Source organism: Rhinoraja longicauda, chromosome 35 (assembly GCF_053455715.1).
Source record: "Rhinoraja longicauda isolate Sanriku21f chromosome 35, sRhiLon1.1, whole genome shotgun sequence".
Classification (NCBI taxonomy): domain Eukaryota; kingdom Metazoa; phylum Chordata; class Chondrichthyes; order Rajiformes; family Arhynchobatidae; genus Rhinoraja; species Rhinoraja longicauda.
Genome location: NC_135987.1, coordinates 17,488,614 through 17,512,110, shown reverse-complemented (window position 1 = coordinate 17,512,110; position 23,497 = coordinate 17,488,614). Strand labels below are relative to the sequence as shown.

The window sequence follows — 23,497 nt, the reverse complement described above, 5'->3', positions numbered from 1 at the left end:
ACTCAAGATATTAGACATTATCCAAGATATTTTCTTATTCTGAGGCTATTGATTGTGAAAGGCAAAACGTTGACACGCAAGAAAAGGATTGGTGACAGTTTCTATTATTTGTCTCGTTTTGGGCCAAAACCACTGAGGCAAATGTGGAATAAATATCACTTGTACATAGGCTTAGGAGAGCAATCCAACCAACATGAAAATCATGACAATTTATCATAGCCACAAAGGTGCAGACAATACAACTCCTTTTTGATAAATCCTTTCACCACTCTTACGTATACACACTCAAGATCATTTTAAACATGAAATATGAGCAATCTCCTTGATACTGAGTTTAACTGTTAAAAGTAGAATGATTTCCTTAAAAATATATGGCAGACTAAACAACCATATGAATTGGATCTCCAGGCCACAGCAATAAATATTCATCGCCCTCTATCTGCTGAAGGGTCTTGAACCAGATCTTACCCAGGTTTTGTGCCAGGTTAGTGCATTGTTGCGTTATTGGAAGTGACATGACTTCAATTGCACAATGTGGAATTCGTGGACAACGGTTCCATTCCTGACCAAATCTTGAACGTAAATTCATCGTTAAGCCACAATTGGCTGGAAAGTGGACATATTTATAGGGTGTCCACAGGAGGGGTTCTAACAAATGATGAGCATATTTCACAAGGTTGAGTGTGGCTGCTCTTAATTTTCCTCCATAATGTCGGATTTGCTTTATAGTAGATTAAAACTGTAACGATGATTCCAGTTCATGGCCCTGGGAGAACACAAGCTAAGCAAAAATGAACCAATTTATAGGCGAATTAATCTATAAATATCCCTAATGGATTTTTATATGTTATGGGGTAAATTGACAAGATGGTTCCTGATTTGGTCAAATTGACCCTACGTTTTGTGAACAGAACATTCATGACAAATTCCCCATGAGCGCTGCAATTGATTCATCTTGGGAGGAGAAGCATGTAGGCCCACATGGCAAGGCCCTCAGCCTTTGCTGTGTTCAGTGTATTCAGCTGCCTGTTGATATAAAAATAAAGAAACTAACTGGTCATGAGGAACAGCATGAGCAACTGGACAACTGTACGGTGGCGCAGCAGTAGAGTTGTTGCCTAACAGTGCAAGAGACCCGGGTTCGATCCTGACTACGGGTGCTGTCTGTACAGAGTTTGTACGTTCTCCCCGTGACCTGTGTGGGTTTTCTCCAGGATCTCCAGTTTCCTCCCACACTCCAAATGCATACGGGTTTGTAGGCTAATTGACTTGGTGAAATTGAAAGTTATCCCAAGTGCGTGTAGGATAGTACTGTTAGTGTGCGGAGATCGCTGGTCGGCGCGGACTCAGTGGGCTGTAGGACCTCTGAAGTCTAAAGAGTATCTTTTGATGATACACAGCCAGGAACTTGCAAGTAATTAAATCCTTGCAGCATTTTCCGATCCCACATGCTTTCAAGCATCTGCCCTAGGATTGTGCATTCAAGGTTACACAATAGCAGTGTTAACAGTGCATGTTTATTTGTCATTCAGTTGTCCACCACTGTTCTCACCTTGATACTGCAGAGCTAAAAATCTTTGCCCTACTTGATTTGGTTCCAGTTCTCTTAGTTCGGGCTGAGGTCTGGTGTTTTAAGTAGGCTGTGTCGCAACTTCACTCACTTGATACCTCCTTCAGATGATCCATAAGGCTGTCGATAGAGCAGGTTAACGACAGACTGATGGCTGGAGCAAGGATGAATTTGGAATTTGAAAGTGGCGCAGGGTCATGTTTTCTGTGATGGAAGGTGGGAGCAGTGTTTGGATGTGTTGTTGTTGTTGTTGTTGGTCCTTCGGGTTCGAAGATGACCATGACTTCACTTTCATTTGGAGGATTGGTGACTGTGGGTCCTGAAGTGACTGGTGAGGCCAATCCGGGCCCGGAAGGCACGCCCACTCGTAGGACACAAGTGGATGGCTGCTGCAGTGGAAGTGGAGGTAGCCCGGGCCTTGCGCGCGGTGCGTTTCCTCTGGGCTTCTGCAGTGCGTCTGTTCTCTGCTGCACGGGCTCCTGTGGTGAGCTTGCTACGCCAGGTTGGACGGTCCAGAGCAAGAGACTCCCAAGTGCTGAGGTTGATGTCCAAGTCTTTGAGGGACACTTTGAGGCAGTCCTTAAACCGTTTCTTCTGTCCTCCTACTGACCGCTTGCCCTGACACAGTTCTCCATACAGAAGCTGTTTTGGCAGTCGACTCTCGGGCATTCTGACGACATGGCCTGCCCATCTGGCTGGGCTTTCCGTAGGAGGGTGTGGACGCTGGGGATTCCGGCCCGTTCCAAGACCTCTGTGTCGGGAATTTTGTCCTGCCACCTGATGTGAAGGAGTCTGCGTAGGCAGCTCAAGTGAAAGTGGTTGTTTGGATGTATTGAACAAGGTGTTCACTGTACTTCAGTTGCAGTTTAACTACAGCTGCAGCAAAACCTCTATTCCTTGAGTTCTTACTCTCTTGATAAGGTTAGCATTCTATTAACCTCTTTAATTAATTTCTCCATCTGTCCATAATCAAGGTGCATAGACCTTTAAATCTCTTTGGACATTCTCCACTTCTCACATTTTATTGGGCTCAGAACATTTTTTTTGTTCGTTGGTTCAATAAGGCCACTTCACATTTCAGAGACACAGCAAACTGCAGATGCTGGAATCTTGAGCAAAACACAAGGTGTTGGAGTACCTCAGTGGGTCAGGCACCATTGGTGGAGGGACTAGATGGGTCAGAATAAGGGTCCCGACCCAAAACACCACTTGTCCATTACCTCCACAGATGTTAACTGACCCATTGAGTCATTCCAGCATTTTATGTTTTGCTTCATATCTCAGACATTGAAATCCACTTGTCACAGTTTTGTTCACTCCGTTAGTTTATTAATATTTTTAAGTTAACACTTCCATGAATGCCACATGCTGTGCTGCCTACTTTGGTGCGATCAATAATCTTACATTGGTCATTTCCTCTCCCATCATTTTGAGTTAGTTTTTAAATCAGTGAATCCCCTTGGTCCTAAAATTAGAGATGAGAGATCAAGGACAATGGGAAGGTAGACACAAAATGCTGGAGTAACTCAGCATCTCAGGAGAGAAGGAATGGGTGATGTCTCGGGTCGAGACCCTTCTTCAGACTGGAATGATCAGTCCTACCTGATCAAGTCCTACCTGCCTGCATCTGGCCCGTATCCTCTAAAGCTTTGCTGTCCATATACATGTCCAAATTTCTTTTAAACGTTGTTAAAGTCCCTGCCTCAACTACCCACCCGTGGCAACTTGTTCCATGCACCCACTATCAAGATGCTGCAAATGCTGGAATCTTGAGCAAAGAAACAAAATGCTGGAGAAACAAATCGATTCAGACAGCAGCAGCTGGAGCGAATGGACAGGTGACGTTTTGAGTCGGGATTCTTCTTCACTGAATGAGCAAAAGTGGAGCAAGTGGATAGTTATGATGCTTTTTCGCCATCAATAAACCACAGATGCTGCTTGGCACATTGAGTTCCTCCAGTACTTTAACTTTTGCTCAAACCTTTATTGTCAGTACAGACATCGTCAGCCAAAAGGCCTGTTCTTGTGCTGTACTCTTGTGTGTTCTTCATGCACTTCACTGAATATGGCTCATTACCAACCCCATAAAGACTGTTCATTTTTTACATGGATATCGTCCCGATAATACACGCATGACACCATGATGATTCTTCTCGTGTCCTAATTTAAGGATGTTAACTACAGGGCAAGCACATATGAGTGCTGTAAGCATTGGCCAATTATTCTCATTGAAGGTTTATTACTTTTTCAAACAATGTGTTGCAGAATAATTCCATATTCTGTGCAACCTGTACACTTCTGCAAAGCTCAATGCTTTTAATTAAGGCCCCCAGTGCAATAATACCATTTAACAGATCATTCAGCATCAAGCACAGCCCATCAGTACTGCTTTAAGTATTTGGGGAATCAATTAGGGCCAACAAAACCTTCTCCTTTAACTGATATCCAGTGGCTTTGTCTATTGGGCCTCTGCTGTGGCAGAACCGAGCGTGTGTGTTCAGTTACAACTCTTGCAAGGAATTGATATGGGGGTTTGTTTCCATGACTCAGCAGAGGCTAGAAGCATTGGAGGGAACAATTTACCATGAACAAAACTACCTTCCTTTTAATAAATCCTTGAGAAAGTAACTTGCAAAACACGGTGGTACTGATGAGAAGTAATAGTACTAGAAACATAGAAACATAGAAAATAGGTGCAGGAGTAGGCCATTCGGCCCTTCGAGCCTGCACCGCCATTCAATATGATCATAGCTGATCATCCAGCTCAGTAACCTGTACCTGCCTTCTCTCCATACCCCCTGATCCCTTTAGCCACAAGGGCCACATCTAACTCCCTCTTAAATATAGAGGAAGCCCAGCTATCTGGAACATTCAATTATGGGCCAATAGGTTTTTGAGAGCAAATATCCAGGTGTAAAATAGTTTAGTTTAATTTAGTTTAGAGATACAGCGCAGAAACATGCCCTTCGCCCCTTCGAGTCCGCGCCGACCAGTGATCTCCGCACACTAACACTATCCTATACATACTAGGGACAATTTACATTCATGCCAAGCTAATTAACCTAGAAACCTGTACATCTTTGCAGTGTGGAAGGAAACCGAAGATCTCGGAGAAAAACCCCACAGGTCACGTACAAACTCCGTACAGACAGCACCCGTAATCAGGATCGAACCTGGGTCTCTACTGCTACACCACCGTGCCACCCTTACGCCTTAAATGGTCAAACTGCTTCAGTGTTTTGGGGTCATTCTACTCATTTACATTTCTGGTTATAATTTCCTAGATAGATAAAACTCAAAATTTCATCTACTCTTTTAATCGAGTATACATACGACTTTTTACTTGGTGAAATAAATCAGCTCATATTTAATAAGTGAAATTTGGGTGCCTCTTGTTTTAAAGCTCCTTTGGTCCTCACTGTTGTATGATTGCCTGCAAATTTGCAAACCTGTCAAATTATTGATGCTGATAATGAACAGAAGTGGTTTCAGAATAGGTCATCATGGAAAAAGTTCATCATACCATTCCTCGGAGAAAATTTCCTCAATTTCTGGTCTCTTTCCTTCCCTCTTGCCAGTTTTTGCAATTTATAACTGTCCTCTTAATTTCTTCCCTTTTACGTTCCCCCATTATCTGCTAGGTGGGGATTTGGTCAAAACTGAAAATTCACATATAACCACTGTGTCAGAAAACGACGATCAGAAAACATAATGTAGAACATTATAGCACAAAAACAGACCATTCAGCCCACAGTATCTGTGCTCCCCATACCAATTTAAACGGCACGGTGACGCAGCGGTAGAGTTGCTGCCTTACAGCGAATGAAGCGCCGGAGACTCAGGTTCGATCCTGTCTACAGGCACCGTCTGTACGGAGTTTGTACGTTCTCCCCGTGACCTGCGTGGGTTTTCTCTGAGATCTTTGGTTTCCTCCCACACTCCAAAGACGTGCAGGTTTGTAGGTTAATTGGCTTGGTAAATGTAAAAAATTGTCCCTAGTGGGTGAAGGATAGTGTTCGTGTGCGGGGATCGCTGGGCGGCGCGGACCCGGTGGGCCGAAGGGCCTGTTTCTGCGCTGTATCTCTAAATCTAAATCTAAAATCTAAACTGAATATGGTCTTTACCCCAATGGCCTTCCTTCCCACTACAATTAGTCTGAAGAAGGGTCCCTACCCAAAATGTCACCTATCCACTTTCTCCGGAGATGCTGCCTGACTCGCTGAGGTACTCCAATATTTTGTGTCTATCTTTGGTCTCTACACTTCATATTTCCTGCCTGTCTAAATGCCTCTTAAAATAATTTTCAATATGGATATCAAGTTCTATTTTCTCTCTTGTAATGTTTAACACTTTTCTCTTTCCATTAGTCTTTTCCTCTCCCTGCTGTTCTCCCACACTCCACCCCAGCTCCTCAGGTGTGAGATATCATTCCGAGTTTGTCTCAATGGTCATTAGTCAAGTGGCAGCCAGGATCGCCTCAGCCAGCTATTCACCCACAGCCAGATGGTCCACCCAAGGTCTCTCCCAGTAACTGTTACCACAGGAGTTGGCACCGATATCAAACAGCAATCGAAAACAAGGAATCCTGGCTGACTTCCCCAGATATAACTGTGGGAGTGCTGAAAACAATTTTTAATATGGTACCATTAACATAAGGTCAGCAAACCCAGCAAAAATTCAAACAACCAGGACATTTGGTTTTGCGGCTGACAACTATAACTGGCTGAGATTTTAGGCAGTTAATTGATGGAGAAAATCCCAAACTCCTTATGATCATAAGAAAGATAAAGTAAATTTGTGCATGACATTCTCCGGGACTTAAATCCTGTTGCATTTAAAAGAGTGGGTTCTTGGGATAAACAGTAATATTTCATGTTCATAAGTTATAGGAGAAGAATTAGGTCATTCGGCCCAACAAGTTTACTCCGCCATTCGATCGCGGCTGATCTGCCTTTCCCTCTCAACCCCATTCTCCTAACTTCTCTCCATAACCCCCGACACCCATACTAATCATGAATCTGTCAATCTCTGCCTCAAAAAAATTCATTGACTTGGCCTCCACAGCCTTCTGTGGCAATGGATTCCACAGATTCACCAACTTCATACTGAAGAAATTCCTCCTCATCTTTCTCAACGAACGTCCTTTTATTCTGAGGCTATGGCCTCTGGTCCTAGTGTGGAAACATCCTCCCCACGTTCAGCTAAAATATGGTGATGATCTGGTAATTGTACACAAAATAAAGCTGACTAGCAGTGACAAGTAAAGAAGGACCATATCAAAGAAAACTGTAGATACATTTGTTCCCAGAGTTTCTTCTCAGGAATTGCAGATTGTGATGTTGACACAGTTGACTATCAAGAGGACTAACACAAAATTCTAACAGGTTAATACAAATTTCACTGGATATAGGCCCAATATAGGTTATATAAAACATAATTTACAAAGCAGTTACGTTAATTAAATAGCTTTATACCACATCTGCTTTTTGTCAATGAAATTTTGGACCAAATTTTTACCTCCTGCATTAAAACAAACGCCACAGTCCAACTGTGATTTTAGCAAAAAGATTTGGAACACTTTTTACACTGAAGCAAGTTCAAAGTACAATGTTTATTATTAACAGCAATATTTTAGATATAATCCTTTTGAACTATTGCTCTATATTACATATTATAAAAATTATATCACGGACTGCAAAGGATGTCAGTCACATGTCTTTTTGACAGTTCTAAATGAACTGCTGAACAACTTCCTTAAGTTACTTTAATCATTTAAGTGATTAATAACTGGTACATTATGAATACATGTGCCTGTTAGTTAAAGAACATTAAGCCAATAAAGAATAGTCCTTTTAAATGCAAATCATCTGCAAAATAAGTGGAAGACATTTATCTGAAACTAGACCAAGTGGACCCATTGGGCCCAAACCTCTCCTGCATCGGTGCAGCACCCTCTCCTCTCCTCTCCCCCCCTCTCGCCCCCCCTCCCTCCACTCCTTCCTCCCTCACCCTTCCCCTCGACTCCATCCCCCTCAACCCCCCTTATCCTCCATCCTCCCCTTCCTCCACCCCTCTCCCTCCCTCCCCCCTCCTTCCCGAGGAGATAGATTTAAATTTAAAAATGTGAATAACTTAAAAAATATAACACTGATAACTTCAAAGGGACAACGGTGAGTAAGGTGGGCCTAAAATTGTTGTGCTATCATGTACCGTTTTGGCTGTAGTTCAGGAACAAACAAACAAACCAACACAAGTTTTAGTATATAGATGAGCAACTTTCTTAGCACAAAGCAAAACTAACCTGTATCGTTGATAGTCATTTTCATCGTTGTCCAAGCTAACAAGTTCATTGGGACAGGCTACATTTCCAAGGAGGCTGAGGTACTTAAGGAAAGGAACCACTTCAGCCAAATGATCCAAAAGGCTGTCTAATTCAGTTATGTGTCAAAGGTTATGGTTAAGGATTCAATCACATTAATGAAAAGGCATTTATAAAGAAGCAGTCATAGGTAAGAAATAATTTACATCAGGGGCTGGCAATCAAATTTACTGCTGCACTCAGGACTTGTCAAAGTTATTGTTGAAGGGGCAATTCACTGCTAACACATGTCAGAATTTTGGCATATATTGAAAGAATCTGCCTCCTTTTAGTTCATTTTCTTTCAAAGGTGATTCAGTCTCAAACATTTAAAAACTTTGACAAAATGATGGATGTTGTGTGGGCAATTGTTGAAACTGAAACTTTTCCAACAAGGAAACAAACAGCCACTTCACACTACATCCATCATGAATATATTCAGGCCATTGTAAAATGAGTCCACAGTGGCAAACTATAATAGCCATTTTTGCCCCAAGAACATAAAAGTTGGGTTAAGATGTTAGTATAGTCAGAATTATGTCTCCAGTAAATTGCAGGATAGCATGTTTCTGCACTTTCACTCTAAGATTTTGATTTAAAAGCTTGTCAGTCCCCCACTTTCCACGCACACATTACAACAACTTGCCCAGAAATCATACAATACATAGTGTTTAACTTAGTATGCAGAAAAAGTGTGGGTTAATGTGGATTTATCCAAACACAACATTAACTTTGTCAGTCCTTTAAGAATTATTCATTAGATGCTGCATACATATACTTTAGAACACCATTCCAAATTGTATTTGTCTCAATTTGATTAAAAATGCATCGCAGTAAACACTATTTACACCCAACCCTGCCAGTTATTTGTTTTTTTCCCTTCATGTAACAGTTTCCAAGGGTCTGATTCTAACATGTTCAATAATTATTCCAGCAGAGGGCCCTCTTCCATCCAGGACAAACCTTTCCCCATCTTAGCTTTAAAATCTGCTTTTATTCCTTCCCCCCCCCCCCCCCCCTCCTCTGCCCCACCTCCCCACCATCCTTAATGCTTTCACAACAATTGCAAACAAGATTTGGATCGGTGCTGCTAAATAACTTCTGGCCTGCCCCTCATTCAGGGGAACAGGCTCGTGCATAAACAAAATTTCAAATGATTCCCTTCAAATGAGTTGCTACATAATTTACAACAACGCTGTGCAAAGGATATTTGGTTCTTGTTGATCGTCAGGGTATGAAGGTATGGTAACCTAGGCAACTGTAGGTCACTTCTGAGAAGATTGTTGTCCAGGATTAGTTCTTCCAGGCAGACAAATTCTTCAAGTCCTTCTAGTGACCTGAGACAATAAGAGAACAGGAAAAATGATATGCTACTAAATCAGGAAGACCATTATCCACGGAAATAAATATTTCAACCTTCCCTTTCACAAGCTGGAAAGTTTAAGTTCGGACTTGACAAGCCAGTGAATGACAAGAATTAGTGGCAGAGGGAACATTGGCGTAGGCTCACATTTTTCACACACTGGCAGAATGAAGGATGGGGGTCACTTAGTGAGTAGCCAGGATCTAAAACAAAAGGCTTCAGATATGGGGCCTGGAGGATGAATTTGTCAATGTCTTGTGCCTTGAGGCACCCAGCCTCCCTTGACCCAAACCTTCATTCCCAAGATAAATAACTCTGTCACAGTTCACCTTCATTCCCTGAACACAAATTTAAGTTGTCATCCATCATTCAGTCCAAATATCATATTCTGGTGCAGCTAATGAATATAGGTTTGCCATCACTCTCAGATGTGACCACTGTGCAATCTGAAGGGATGAAGGAATAAAATTAAACGTGATATTTATCATAGGGGGCTTGTGCTTCCACAAAAAAAAAAATTCTCAGCTGCCAACTGCCCCCAAGAACTGCGTGCGCTTTACTGCTCTGTACCTGAGAAGCCTGTCGGGGAACTAATAGATTTGCAGGGGGGGGGGGGGGGGGGGGGGGGGGAAGAGAGAAAACAGCCGGTGTCTGGTATATTTAACAATGGAAAACGTTGTTTTTGAATAATGGTGTATAAATAGAAAATCCTTATCATGAGAATCAGCAAATGGATTGCAACTGGCAAACAGGGAAAAAAACACACACACACATCTAAATGCTTCAGGGGATGCATAAAACAAAATGACAGACCATGAAGTGGGACAAAGGGTCTGGAACACTAGAGGGAGTTGCCCATTGAAACAGACCCGCTCACTACTAAAGCCTGATTTAGTTTCAGAAACAGGCAGAGAAAATTTCTGCACAAATCTCCTTACACCTGTCTGATTTTGATATTTTTTTTGCTATGTAATGTTATTAACTGCTCAGTTAAAAAAAAAAAGTAGCAGCATCACACAAGGGCTTGCTTATTAATTGCTGTTTTTCTTGTCATCAGCGCGATGTGCACTGTGTGATTTAATCAGTGAAATTTACAAGTGTAGGCGCAAAGGGGACGGTTGAGAGGGGAGGGGGGGGAGGAGGGCTTGGGAAGGAGGGACAGAGGGCGTTGAAAAGTGGCTCTTATTTAAATGTCTTCTGCTTCTTAATGTTTTTTTAAACACACTTTCTCACCCCACGCTTGAAACAAATAGCAAATTGAATAGTAATGCTTAGCAGTTGGTGTTTTTTCCCCCGTAGTTTTGTTTAAAGCTGATGAACAATGTTACAACGCCTACTACACTGCTCTAATGACCTGCAAGTGCCCATTATTTCACCCACAGGTACCATCTCCTTTACCTCACTGCAGGGCTCAGTACACTCCCAAAGGAATCCCAACACAGCCGAGAGATTTACATTGCAATTTCCAAAGTCACATCAAGATGACAAAACATCAAAATGCATTTCATTCTGCCTGATTCAAACGGAAAGAACTTTTAAGTTTCCACTGTAATTAACCCTATCCTCGTTAAGATAATTATGATCAAGCTCTCTGTCACCGCTAATATTCCAGAATCATTGCCTATGGCTCACACTTCACTCTCATTATCTTACAAAAATGTAGCATACAACACGCGGTGGCGGCTGGCTGACCCGCTGTGAACCAAGGCGGCTTTCTTTTGAAGGGAGTTGGGGAGACATTTGGGGGGGGGGGTGGGTGCGAGGAGGGTGATGGGGATTGTGTTATAAGGATAGGTCTACAACACCAGTGTGAAAAGGCAATGTTTAGATTCAAACAAAGCAGCACAGACTTGGGAGTGACAGGCAAATTGACATGCTGTTCAGAGGGCAAATGATAAATGTTTGATGAATTGGCAAAAGCTGAAGGAGTGATGGGCTTCATATGTGCATAATGGACTAGCTGCCTTTCAGTTCTGATTGCCTGCCAAGATAAGAGAACATAATGAATGGGCAAACAGAGCCCTGCTATATAAAAAAGTGGGATTCAACTGGTTTTAATAAACTTAATAAAAGTGCAAGAGACGGCAGTTGAAATGAGATGTGAGAAAAGAAGGGAAATTAGATCAACTTTAAAATCTTGTCGGCAAAGTTGCAGGATGAGAAGGAAGTCGGAATAAAAAACAAAGTTCTGTCACAGAGGCTGTGAGACAGAGTGCCTCCAGAGCACTGGGTGAATTATAGACTGCCTCTCAAGATTCACAGCCCTTCGTGGTAGGAGGTTAATATTCTCACATGTCATTAGGTCTGCTGGCTCCACTGATGGCTCATTGAATCAGGCAGCAAATTATTTCCTCATGCTGGAAAGGACACCACACTTCAAAGGGAAGTAGCCAGGGTCAGACTGGCTCTGCAGTTTGATTAATGACTCAGGTTCAGCAGAGGTTGCCTGTAGGTATGAATGTGACTGAGTCTTTTGACAAGACTGACTTTAGAGCACGGCTTGACCTGGGCTCTTACCAACTTTGTTTCTAACATTGCTTTTGACCAACCTGATCTGGACTGTCAGTTTAAGTTTCTGACCTTTTACACCATGCTCCCTAGGATGGGAGTCATTGCCTGCACAGCTTGATATCTTCTTTAAAAATGTGCAATATTCTTACCAAGTGGGCCTTTAATTTAGTGATGCGACTCAAAAAGTACCATAACTGCAGATTTACTCCATTTCATAAATTGTGCCTTTACATTTGGTTGAGCTTGTTCCTACAGATAAGGCAGCATTACTATTGACAGTCTGTTTGAATGTCAAAATAACACACTAAATTATCACTAAGCATCTGTCACTTCTACTTCTTCTGATCAATCGCATTTGATGGATGTCATTGATGCAACTGGGCCAGTGGCCCCTTTTCAGCCACTCCCTGCATCATGACCACATCAAAGCAATCTAACCAGCCCACACCTCACCCATTCCCCATACACCTCACAGATACGCACTTTAAACCAACAAAGCAACATTTCAGAAGTTAGACTTCAATGCCAAATCAAAGGCTTTTCCTATCGCTACCTGCACTCACACTCCTTTAGGCAAGAGCAAAAATCTCAATATTTGAACATGAATTTGAAATAAAAATGGCTGATTGTGTATGCGAGACTTGGCTGAGACCTCAGCAGCAAAGTAGGGATTAAAGTCCCTGCCACCTGTGTTGTCATTCTCATGGGCCCCATTACCACCACCTTCTTCATATTTTTTAGCCAACAGATTAAAATGCTAGTCCTCCAATCTTTGATCTTTCATTCAGCGACATAAATCCATTGAAGCCTCTGACAATTTCTGCTGTGGTAATTAGTACTTGTTAAAAGTTTTCAGCAGTCCTTGCAGTATTTTTTTCCCAAAGAAATTGCTTCTATAAGTACCTTCCATCTTTGAAATGTACGCATGACTCACTTTCCTCTTAAACTAATTCATGCAGATCAAGTAGATTAGTGACTCTATTATTTCAAAGAACAAGGGAAAACAACAGGTTTTTATAATCTATCTGACCCAAGGATGGTGGAGTTCTGACTCGGATTTAGATACATCATTACAAACATCTGTATGACTGGGCACTTAATTCAGACATTTAAACAATGTGAAATAAGTTTTCATAAACCTCAGAGATTTTCTCTATGAAACCATCAATTTGTACCCATTGCCATTTGTTTGGAAAACATTTAAAATTGGTTGTATATTTTAAATTATTTAGTTGACATCTCACTCGTGTGTATTCCAGTACACAAAAGCCATAAATTCTTTCACATTTAACAAGAGTTCTTTGAGGTACTGTATAAATAATATGAATGTGGTTATTTATTGATGTTTATTGCATTACTTTCTTTTTATTTGTAAAAGTGTATCAAAGGCAACGATTAGACATGCAAGTAGAATCACATCACTGAACTTATGAAAGTATTAAATCAAACACTGCATACGCATTGGACAACACACTACCACTGGGTATTTAAAATGGACACTTTTCACTTATCAAAAAGTAGTTTTTGTCAAACAAAATGCACAAAATCAACACAAACTAGATTTTCCAGTATGGTAAATCAGTGTAGAAATCCGTGCACTATTAAAATATTTAGCATACTACTTTAATAAGCACATTGCCTATTATAAAATTTAAATTGCTGATTTAGTGGAGTCAGCATGGAAACAAGTCCTTCAGCACAACTTGTTCATGCCGACCAAGATGCTCTATCAAAACTAGTCCCATTTGCCTGTGTTTGGCCCATGTCCCTGTGTATTGCCAATGTCCCTGTGCACCGTTTCTATCCATGTACCTGTCCTTTTACCTAAGTACTTATCTTTTAAATGTTCTTGTTGTACCTTCTGGCAGCTCCTTCCAGAAGCCCACCACCCTCTGTGAAAAATATTCCACTCGGGTTCCTATGAAATCTTTCCCCTCTCACTTTAGACCTATACCCACTAGTTCTTGATTCCTCTACCTTTGTAAAAAGACTCTTATGCATTCACTTTATCTATTCCCATGATTTCACACACCTCTTTAAGATCACCCATTAGCCTCTTGCACTTCAAAGCATAAAGTCCTAGTCTGCCCAACCTGTCCCTACAGCTCAACCCTTGAGTCCTGGCAACATCCTCGTAAATATATGTTATGGGACTTGACTATAACTGACAAGGCTAGTTGCACTTATTGACTATCCCTAACTGTCCTTGAGAATATGATGTTGAAATATCTTCTCAAACCACTCCAGTTACCTAAAGCTGGAGAATTCAATGTTCATGCCATTGAGTTACAGGCAATCCAAGCTGAATGTGAAGGTTTGTTGTTCCAGCTTTCCTGTGGTCTCACTCTGGCAATGGAGGAGGCGGGGACAGACAGTGGGAAAGGGTGCTGTTCCTCCAATTTGCGCTGGGCCTATCTCTGACAATGGAGGAGGCCCAGGACAGAAAGGCCAGATTGGGAATGGGAGGGGGAGTTGAAATGCTGAGCCACCGGGAGATCACGTTGGTTGATACTGGGGTTTGCACCCCAGCGGTATGAACATTGACTTCTCTAACTTCAGGTAGTCCCTACTTCCCCTCTCTATCCCTCCCCCCTTCCCAGTTTTCCCATTAGTCTTCCTGTCTCTAACTACATCCTATCTTTGTCCCGTCCCCTCTCCTGACATCAGTCTGAAGAAGGGTCTTGACCCGAAACGTCGCCCATTCCTTCTCTCCAGAGATGCTGCCAGTTACTCCAGTCTCTACCTTCGATTTAAACCAGCATCTGCAGTTTTTTTTTTCCTACAGCAGGAAAGGGAATTGATACAGAGCAGGTCACATCGAGAGCATGGAATGCAATAGGTGAGGTTGGAGGAAATGCATGCACACCTTTGTCTCACCTGGAAGGTCTGTTGATGTCCCTGAGTGGAGGTGAGGGAGGAGGTGCTGAAGCAAATATTGCAGCTCCTGTGGTTTAAGGTAAGTGCCTGGGTTAGGGGTGGAATAGATGGGGAGGGGTGGCCTAACCAGGGAGTCACAGGCATAGCAGTTCCTGCCAAAAACAGGAGTGGGGGGAGGGAGATGTGACATGGTGGAATCACACCGAAGCTGGTGGAAATGTTTGAGAATGATGTGTTGGCATGCGGAGGCTGGTGGAGTGCAAGGTAATGACCAGGAGAATTCTATCCTTGTTGAAACAAAGAACTGCACATACTGGTTTACAAAGATGGACACAAAGTGCTGGAGTAAATCAGCGGGTCAGGCAGCATCTCTGGAAAGCATGGATAGGTGACATTTCTGGATAAAAATAAGATACTCAAATTTCCTCTAAATTTGCTGCTCCTTAAGCCAATAATCCCTGGCCATTGACACATTTGACGAGGGGTAATATTTTTTACTGTCTATCGCCCCTTGTAATTTTTAATGGCTTGTAACATTCCCCTGAACTCCCTCTGCTCTAAGGAAAACAAACTTAGCTCATTCATTCCCCTGTTATAGCGGAAACACACAATCCCACGCAACATCTTGGTGAATCTCCTTTGTATCCTCTGGTGCAATCCTTTACTTCCTATAATATGGTGACCAGAACTGCAGTTACCACTCAATTTTTGGCCTAACTAATGTTTTAAATAGTTTACCATAGTCTTCTCACTCTCATATTCTATGTCCTGGTTTATGAAACCAAGTATCCCAAATGCCATCTTACCCACCTCTGATACTGCCTTCATGGACCCTGGTACATTTATATCAATGATCCTCTTTACTTCCCAGGTTTCTACAAATCAGTATATCTATTCTAGACTTACTAATCCTCAAAGAATCTATCACCTCATATTTTTTTCAGGATTATATTCTATCTGCCACTGTTTTGCCCATTTTATTCTCATCAGTATTTCCCCATTGCTGAAGAATGTCCCCCACATTGACAACACTACCACATCTTTTTGTGTCCTCCACGGACTTAGTAATTATATCCCCTGGACTCTCAAACTGCAATTAGGCGCAGTGCCCTAGGGTTAGGGAGGCAAAGTATTGGGTCTCCTCCTCTTAATGATAATCTGGTGACTGTCCCCAGCCGATTTACATTTGTACATTCGTTAAGAACAAGACTGTATTCAACTATGCCGCCTCAGTGATTAAATAAACCTCCTTACACCTGCTAGCACTTCTCATAGATTTATTCACAAAATGCTGGAGTAACTCAGCAGGTCAGGCAGCATCTCGGGAGAGAAGGAATGGGTGACGTTTCGGGTCGAGACCCTTCTTCAGTCTGAAGAAGGGTCTCGACCCGAAACGTCACCCATTCCTTCTCTCCCGAGATGCCGCCTGACCTGCTGAGTTACACCAGCATTTTGTGAATAAATCGATTTGTACCAGCATCTGCAGTTATTTTCTTATAGCACTTCTCATAGCACTGACCTCCTCCCATTTTGAAAGGGCAACAGAGATGGAGGCTAGGTGGAGGAGAAGAAGTTAAAGAGATGAGAGATAAGCAACTAAAAATATTTTTCTTTCTCTCCAGTGATGCTGCCCGACCCATTGAGTTACCCCAGAATTTTTCTTGTCTATCTTGCCTCCACCTGCAGTTCCTTCTTATTACATTAAAAATAAATGCATTTCATTTAAAATATCAACAAGGATATGGCGACAGAATGTAGAGTTGTAAAGAATTACACTGCGTGTAGCGAGCACCTGGCCCAAACTAAACCATTGTTGTTTATGCACTACCCCTACGTGTTTAGCTCAGCCACTGTAGCAGAACCCATATTCATGCCACTCTTCAATGAGAGCAACTTCCAAACAGAGCAGACAAAACCAGAGATTTTGTTCATATTAAAAGCAAAAAAATATATACTGTAAAAGTTATATTAACTGCAGATGCTGACGTCCCACTGAGTTACTCCAGCACTTTGTGTCTCTACTGTAAAGGCATTGCTAAAACAGAAAGGCACTTTAACAAACTTATTTATTGTTGAAAAGTCTAAAAACTTGCAAGTTCTAAACTTTAAATCAAGGCAAGTGATTACGTTTTCCTAAATAATTTTACAGATATGAATATTTATCTGGATATTATGTCATGAGCAAATATAAAAATACACTTAACAAATAACAGAGTCTTATTTTAAGTAAATAGCTTAAAGTATTTTTTCACTCTGTTATAGTGTTACTTAAACACAATGCTGTAACATAGCAAATTAAAATCGTTCACAAGGTTGGACTTCTTTAATAAGCTGCTGGTTTTTGGTGGTCGAGGAACAAATCTCACAAGACCCAGCAAGTCTAAGACACCCTTTTACATTCAAGCTGTCCAAACCGCTGTCAACATCATTAAGTGTTATTCTGCAGTCAATCCATTCAATTAACATTTTTCTTTATGGTGTAATCAACCAAAACTTTAAGATTGCCACATCAAAGATTTGTTTTGGAGCCTGTGCTCCCAAATGGGTCTCTGATCTTTCCTATAAAAATGACATACCCTCTATAATTAATTTTGTTGTAAAATGGATGTGAGTTAGCACTTAACAATGCTGTTGCTTTGTCAACTGTTCTACAGGGTACACACTTCGATATCAACAGGAAAAATCCTTAAACGACAATACCAGTGATAGAGGGGGTGGAAGTTGATTAGGGAAGGGGGCTGGGGTGAATTCAGGAGTGCCAGAGTACAAAAGACAGACTTGTCTTTTGTTTAAACAACAGGCCCATCCCAAGGTTACCCTTCTGTTAATTCACCATAAACACTGTTTACCATTGTGTAAGATGCACCCGGGTGAAACAGCAACACTACATTCCACCCAAGCCTGTGCACATTCAAGAACAAAATATGGCAGAAAATATCAACAATAAACACACAGGCAGATGCCTGCCATCTGCACTTACTTAAGCAGCACAAAATGTCACCTAATAGCCAATATTCTAACCACTTTAAAAGATCGTGATCGAGAAAAAGAATACAGACATACTGAAACAAAAATCTAAGTACTGCTTTACAAGACAACTCAAGTTAGTTACAAACATTTACTGTAGTAAATATATTTTTAAGGGCTCATTATCATTATGCATCACAAAATTGACATTGCATTTTTTTTGATAAAAGCACAATTATTTTTGCATTACGGTAAAATGAAGTAGTACAAATGGAGCTTTCCTCTGGAATGTTAAGGTTTATCAGGTTAATACTTTCCAAAAAATGTACATTAACCTAATTTTCAAATGGTGCCATTTTCCACCATCAGCACTAAAGTGTGTAATGATCCAAACTAGAATGAATTAAGCTTTTAGAATAACTTCATGGGTATCAATTTTGGACAAGCATTTTTTAATGATATACTATTATTTGTAATTTGAGCCGTGATTTATACCGAGCTTATATTTTATCATTAAGAAGTGTTTTGGAATATTTTAACCAATTAACATTGTTATAACATTATTTAAATGGCTTTGCAAATTAATTTCATAGTGAATTAGTTTGGAAATTGCTCTAATTGTTACGCTAGAAGATGTCCTCTACATCTTGCTGGGAAAAGATTTTTTGTCTAGTGCCATTATGTGTCATCTTGGCTGAGATTTCTGCCTACAAGGGACATTTAAACTGTGCAGCAGGAACAACACCAAGGATTAACCAGAGCTGTTTCTCATGGTTTAAGAACTACAGTAAATCTTCAAACAATTTATCCAAACAAAACCCAATGTGTGGAAAAAGACACTGGAAACAGATGAATAAGCAACATCAATTACCAGGGTTTGACCTTCAGTGGCCCACACCATGGCACAGATTTCACACCAAATCGGAGCAGATTGAAGTTGACAAGCCTGTAGTGAAAACACTGGCCCTCACAAGGTTGCACTCTACAATCAAACATCCAGGCAAGGGGCCTGCAAACAGGCTGGTGAATAAGAAATCACGCATAATGTGCCTGGGTTTATTTTAAAGTGAAGAAAATGGCTCAATTTGAGCACTTAGTCTGCAGAAATTGACCAGTCTGAGATACAAGAGGAACATCTGAAAGGACAGCAGAGACTGCCTGCAGATAACTGCACTGGAAGCGTGTACAATGGCTGCCTCGAATGAGCTTTAATGATTCGAACCCCACCTCCACAACCTCTGGTTTACATCAATTTGCCTCATTTGAAAAAAGCTACCAACATTATGTACATTGCAGTGTTACATTTTCTATCAAATGACAACACCTTCCATTAGATATCCAGAGAGTGTTATTTGATTGTAAAGAAACCAAGCCCTCTGGCAAAGTTTTTTCATAAAGTTATGCTTTGCCACGTTAGTTTCTTTCCGAAGTAAGGACAAAGTAAATCCTCACCAAAACAAAACAGGCACATAGATGTTTAGGTTTCGGTTTATTATTGTCACAAATATTGAGGTACAGTGGAAAGCTTTGCTATCTAATCAGACCATGAGGTCATAAGTGATCGGAGCAGAATTAGGCCATTTGGCCCATCACGTCTACTCCCTCCATTCAATCTTAGCTGATCTATCTCCCCCTCCTAACCCCATTCTCCTGCCGTCTCCCCATAACCCCTGACACTCGTACTAACCAAGAAGATAAGAAGATAATACAATAGATAAATGTAATCAAGTCAAACTCAAGTTCAATAGGTGGAGCAAAGGGGAAGGAAGATACATTGCAGAATATAGTTCTTTACCAATATATCCCAAATAGTTTTTTTTCATCCAATTTTATGAGTTAGCTACAGACATAACTGTGGTTAGAAGTAGCATTTGTTACAGAGCGACTGGGTCACTAAAGGCTGGATCGTTCTGCCTGTGGTTCACTATTTACACTCTTCACTGACCTTTGTATGAAGTAGAATCCTACTGTTTGTGGATTTCTGCTGAGAATTTGCTCTCCCATGCAGTACCAATTCTAAACAGGCTTGTACTATATAATTTCACCAGGAATCTTGAGTGGATCAAATCCTGCCTGGAAACCGCTGATAAAAAAAGCTTTGCGGGAATGCTGAATTTGTTCAAAGGAACATGAGAAATAAAAGCAGGTCATTCTGCCCCTCGTTACTGCCCCACTGTTCAATAAGATCATGCCTCATCTTTTACCTCCATGGCATATTTCTCCACTGACAACATGTCTCTTGTTTAGTTTAAACATACAGCATGGAAACAGGCCCTTCGGCCCACTGACTCAGCGGGACAGGCAGCATCTCTGGAGAGACGGAATGGATGACGTTTCCGGGTCGAGACCATGCATATCATTCATTCATTTGTTACTTTCTGCATATCTTTCATTTATTTGTTCTATATCTCTGAACATCACCGTTTATATCTCTTGTTTCGTTTTGCCAACTTTCTCATCCACTCCCAACACATTACGGGTAATTTATAGAGGCCAACCGACTGACAAGCCCGCATGCCTTTGAAGAAACAGGAGGACCTGGATGAAACTCACGTGGTCACAGGAGAACGTGCAAACTCCACACGGACAGCACCCAAAGTCAGGATTGAACCAGGATCTCTGCCCTGTGATGGAGTGATAGGCCACAGTGTTGTCCATTTGATTCCCTTTGGTGGCAATGAAGTGGGGAAATCAATACTGAGCTGTTGGGAATGCCAACAAGTTTCTGCCCAACATCTTCCATCATAAAAGTTAATGATGGCATCCTTCAGCAGATAATGGTGAATTCATTTCGTAAAAGCTATTAGAATTGCTTCTATAAATCACTCAAGAACAGCAATGCTAAACGGGCTGCATAGGCATATAATTGCGTCTGAGATTCAATTTGGTGCAGAGTGCAATGTGCAGCCCTGCCAATGCAGTGCGATTAGCACTGGCAAAGACGGACGAATTTCCAGATCTACGAACCTCAGCCATAAATGTAATAAGGTTGAAGAATCATGTCTTCCGTTCACATTTGCACAGTATAGGAATTTTTATTGAGTTACTGCTAATAAAGAAAAACGAGGCATAAGAAACATTCTTAATCCTTATAACTTTTGTCACAAATGTTATCGCAGAGAATGCAATTTTTTCCTTCCATCTTTTCTTATTTGGTGTCTTTACAATACAGCAGAGGGGAAAGTTATCAATCAGTAGCATGCATAATCATCTGAATAGAGTCATAGAGCCACATGGAAACACGGATACGACATGGAAAGGAGGCCCTTTGTCCCATTAAATCCATGCTGTTCAAAAAACATCAATTTTTACTCTGATCCTACTCCAAACCATATCTGGCTCGCTGTTCCCAACAATGTACCTACACCTCCCTGCTAACCCCCCACATCGTACACCCCACCCTTCCACACACACTTCCTGATTCAACTATTCATCTGAAAATTAGGAGCAATTTATAATGGCTAGTTAACGTGCCAGTGAGGTGCTTCTGTCCAGGTATGGTCACTGAAGAAAATTTGCATGCAGTGAAATCCCATAAACAGCCATCATAAAGAGTCCAGATGTTTAATGAGGGACATAAATTGGACGAGGTAGGAGGAAAACTTCCTCTTCTCTGCTGATATTTGTTTTTTGCAAGGTTCAGAGAAAGTTTTGGTTTAACATTTCATTACAAAGATGCCATTGACAACCTCAATTGAATAGTAGGCACAAAAAGTTGGAACAACTCAGCATCTCCGGAGAGAAGGAATGGGTGACGTTTTGGGTGGAGACCCATCTTCAGACTGAAAGTCACGGGAAAACAATTGAATGGTGACTGAACCACTTTAGCTTTCAAATCAGGAGTCAGAATGGTATTATTGAGGCAAGGCTTCATCTACATAAAACTCTTGCCCATATGGGGCTCTACTTTGCTTTAAACGTATGGCTCATATTCAACTTTTTTTACAAAACTCCCTTTATTGCATGAGTGAATTTTGTCATTTCAGTGATCAGCTTCAACTGACAAAGCAATCTCAACTCTGGTTCAAAAGATTGTGGAGTCACGTTCTGACCCAGGTATTTCTGCAAGTTACCTAGGCTGGCAACCCATGCACTATTGAAGAAATACCACCAGATTCAGGAACAGCTCTGTTATTGGGCTTCTGAACGGTCCTTCCATAAGATAGGGTACTATCTGATTCACTTCTATCCTATTGTGGACATTGGACTTTATCTCTGGAACTGATGGCTACATTATTGAGAATTATATTCTGCACTCTGTATCTTCCCCTTTGCTCTACCTGTTGTACTTGAGTTTGACTTGATTTGTATTTACGTATGATCCAATCAGATAACATTCAAAATATAGATTTACACTGTACCTCAGTACACATGACAATAATAAACCTAAACCATATCAATGTTTGGATAAGCTATCCTCTCAGATCGCTGCAGAAAGTTCGATAGAGCAAAAAAAACTCGCTGAAGTTCTGGCCAAAATTTATCTTCAATGAGCAAAGATATTCTTGGTACAGTCCAGCACTCAAATTGACTGCAAGATCAGCACAGTGACTACAAAAACATTAGTGGCTCCACAGTACATCATTGGTTGTTAACTATTTTGCCAAGCTCTGAAATTGTGTACTGCACTTTTCCTTGTCCCTTTTCTTCTTCCTACATAGTGATGGGTATTTGCCAGCAACGCTGCTAAGCTGCACCCAACTGTAAGTAATCTGCATTCTGGGCCTGCCCAGTATGTTGCAAGTGCATCCCTCTTCCTCCACAGTCAGAACTGAAGTAACTTTTAACTTAACAGTTTGAATGCAGTCCAAACTCCTGGCCCAGAATCAACAACTAATAAATTAAACGAATACCACAGTTTAGAGGTGTAGGAAAATGACTGCAGATGTTGGTACAAATCGAAGGTATCACAAAATGCTGGAGTAACTCAGCGGGTTTGGCAACATCTAGGAAAGAGGGAATGGGTGACGTTTCGGGTCGAGACCCTTCTTCAGACTGATGTCAGGGGGGGGGGGGGGGGGGCAAAGAAAGGATATAAACCACAGTTTAGAGGAATATTTTCCTTTATTTTAATTTAGTTTAGCTTAGAGATACAGCGCGCAAAAAGCTCTTCAGCCTACCGAGTACGCGCCGACGAGGGATCACCCCGTATGCCAGCGCTATACTGCACACTCGAGACAATTTACTATTCCTAGTGAAGCCAATTAACGTACAAACCTGTATGTCTTTGGAGTGTGGGAGGAAACTGGAGCACCCAGAGAAAATCCATGCAGGTCACGGGGAGAATGTACAAACTTCGTACAGACAGCACCCGTAGTCAGGATCGAACCTGGGTCTCTGGCGCTGTAAGGCAATATCTCTACCGCTGTGCCACCATGCTGCCCATTTTTACTTTTGTAAAAATATACATTCCTTCCAATTACCGGATAATTTTTAATATAGTTATCATGCAGCCCATTCAATTTCTGCATCTCATTATGCCATACAATCATCCCCAGTAAATGGTTTAGCCGACAATGGCTCCCACTCCCCCTCTTAGTATCTAAAGAAGCTCAACTCTTTCATTTAGCGTCCACTTTGTGTGTCCCAGATGGGCAGGAAAGTTCCATACTTAGAAAATCCTCTGTAATTTTTAAGCCAGTATTATTGTAGTATTGACAGTAGTATTGACAGCCACATGTCAAAAACCTTGGTGTGATATTTGACTCTGCATTAAAGTTTGACAGCAAGTCAACGCTGTGGTAAAAGCCAGCTTCTTCCAGCTTCGTACCATAGCTAAAATCAAACCATTCCTCCATTTTGACGACATTGAAAAAATCATCCACGCATTCATTTCTTCCCGCCTAGACTA

At 41.4% G+C, this 23,497-nt stretch overlaps 1 protein-coding gene across 1 annotated transcript in view; it reads right to left on the bottom strand.

Annotated features, from left to right (window-relative positions):
- The window catches only part of lrmda (leucine rich melanocyte differentiation associated), a 694,153-nt gene that overhangs the window by 258,678 nt on the left and 411,978 nt on the right, over window positions 1-23,497 (bottom strand). The window contains exons 3-4 of the mRNA XM_078428324.1: window positions 9,134-9,265; window positions 7,872-8,006 (exon numbers count right to left, since the gene is read on the bottom strand). Coding sequence (XP_078284450.1) covers window positions 7,872-8,006; window positions 9,134-9,265 — 267 coding nt within the window. The remainder of the gene's footprint in view (window positions 1-7,871; window positions 8,007-9,133; window positions 9,266-23,497) is intronic.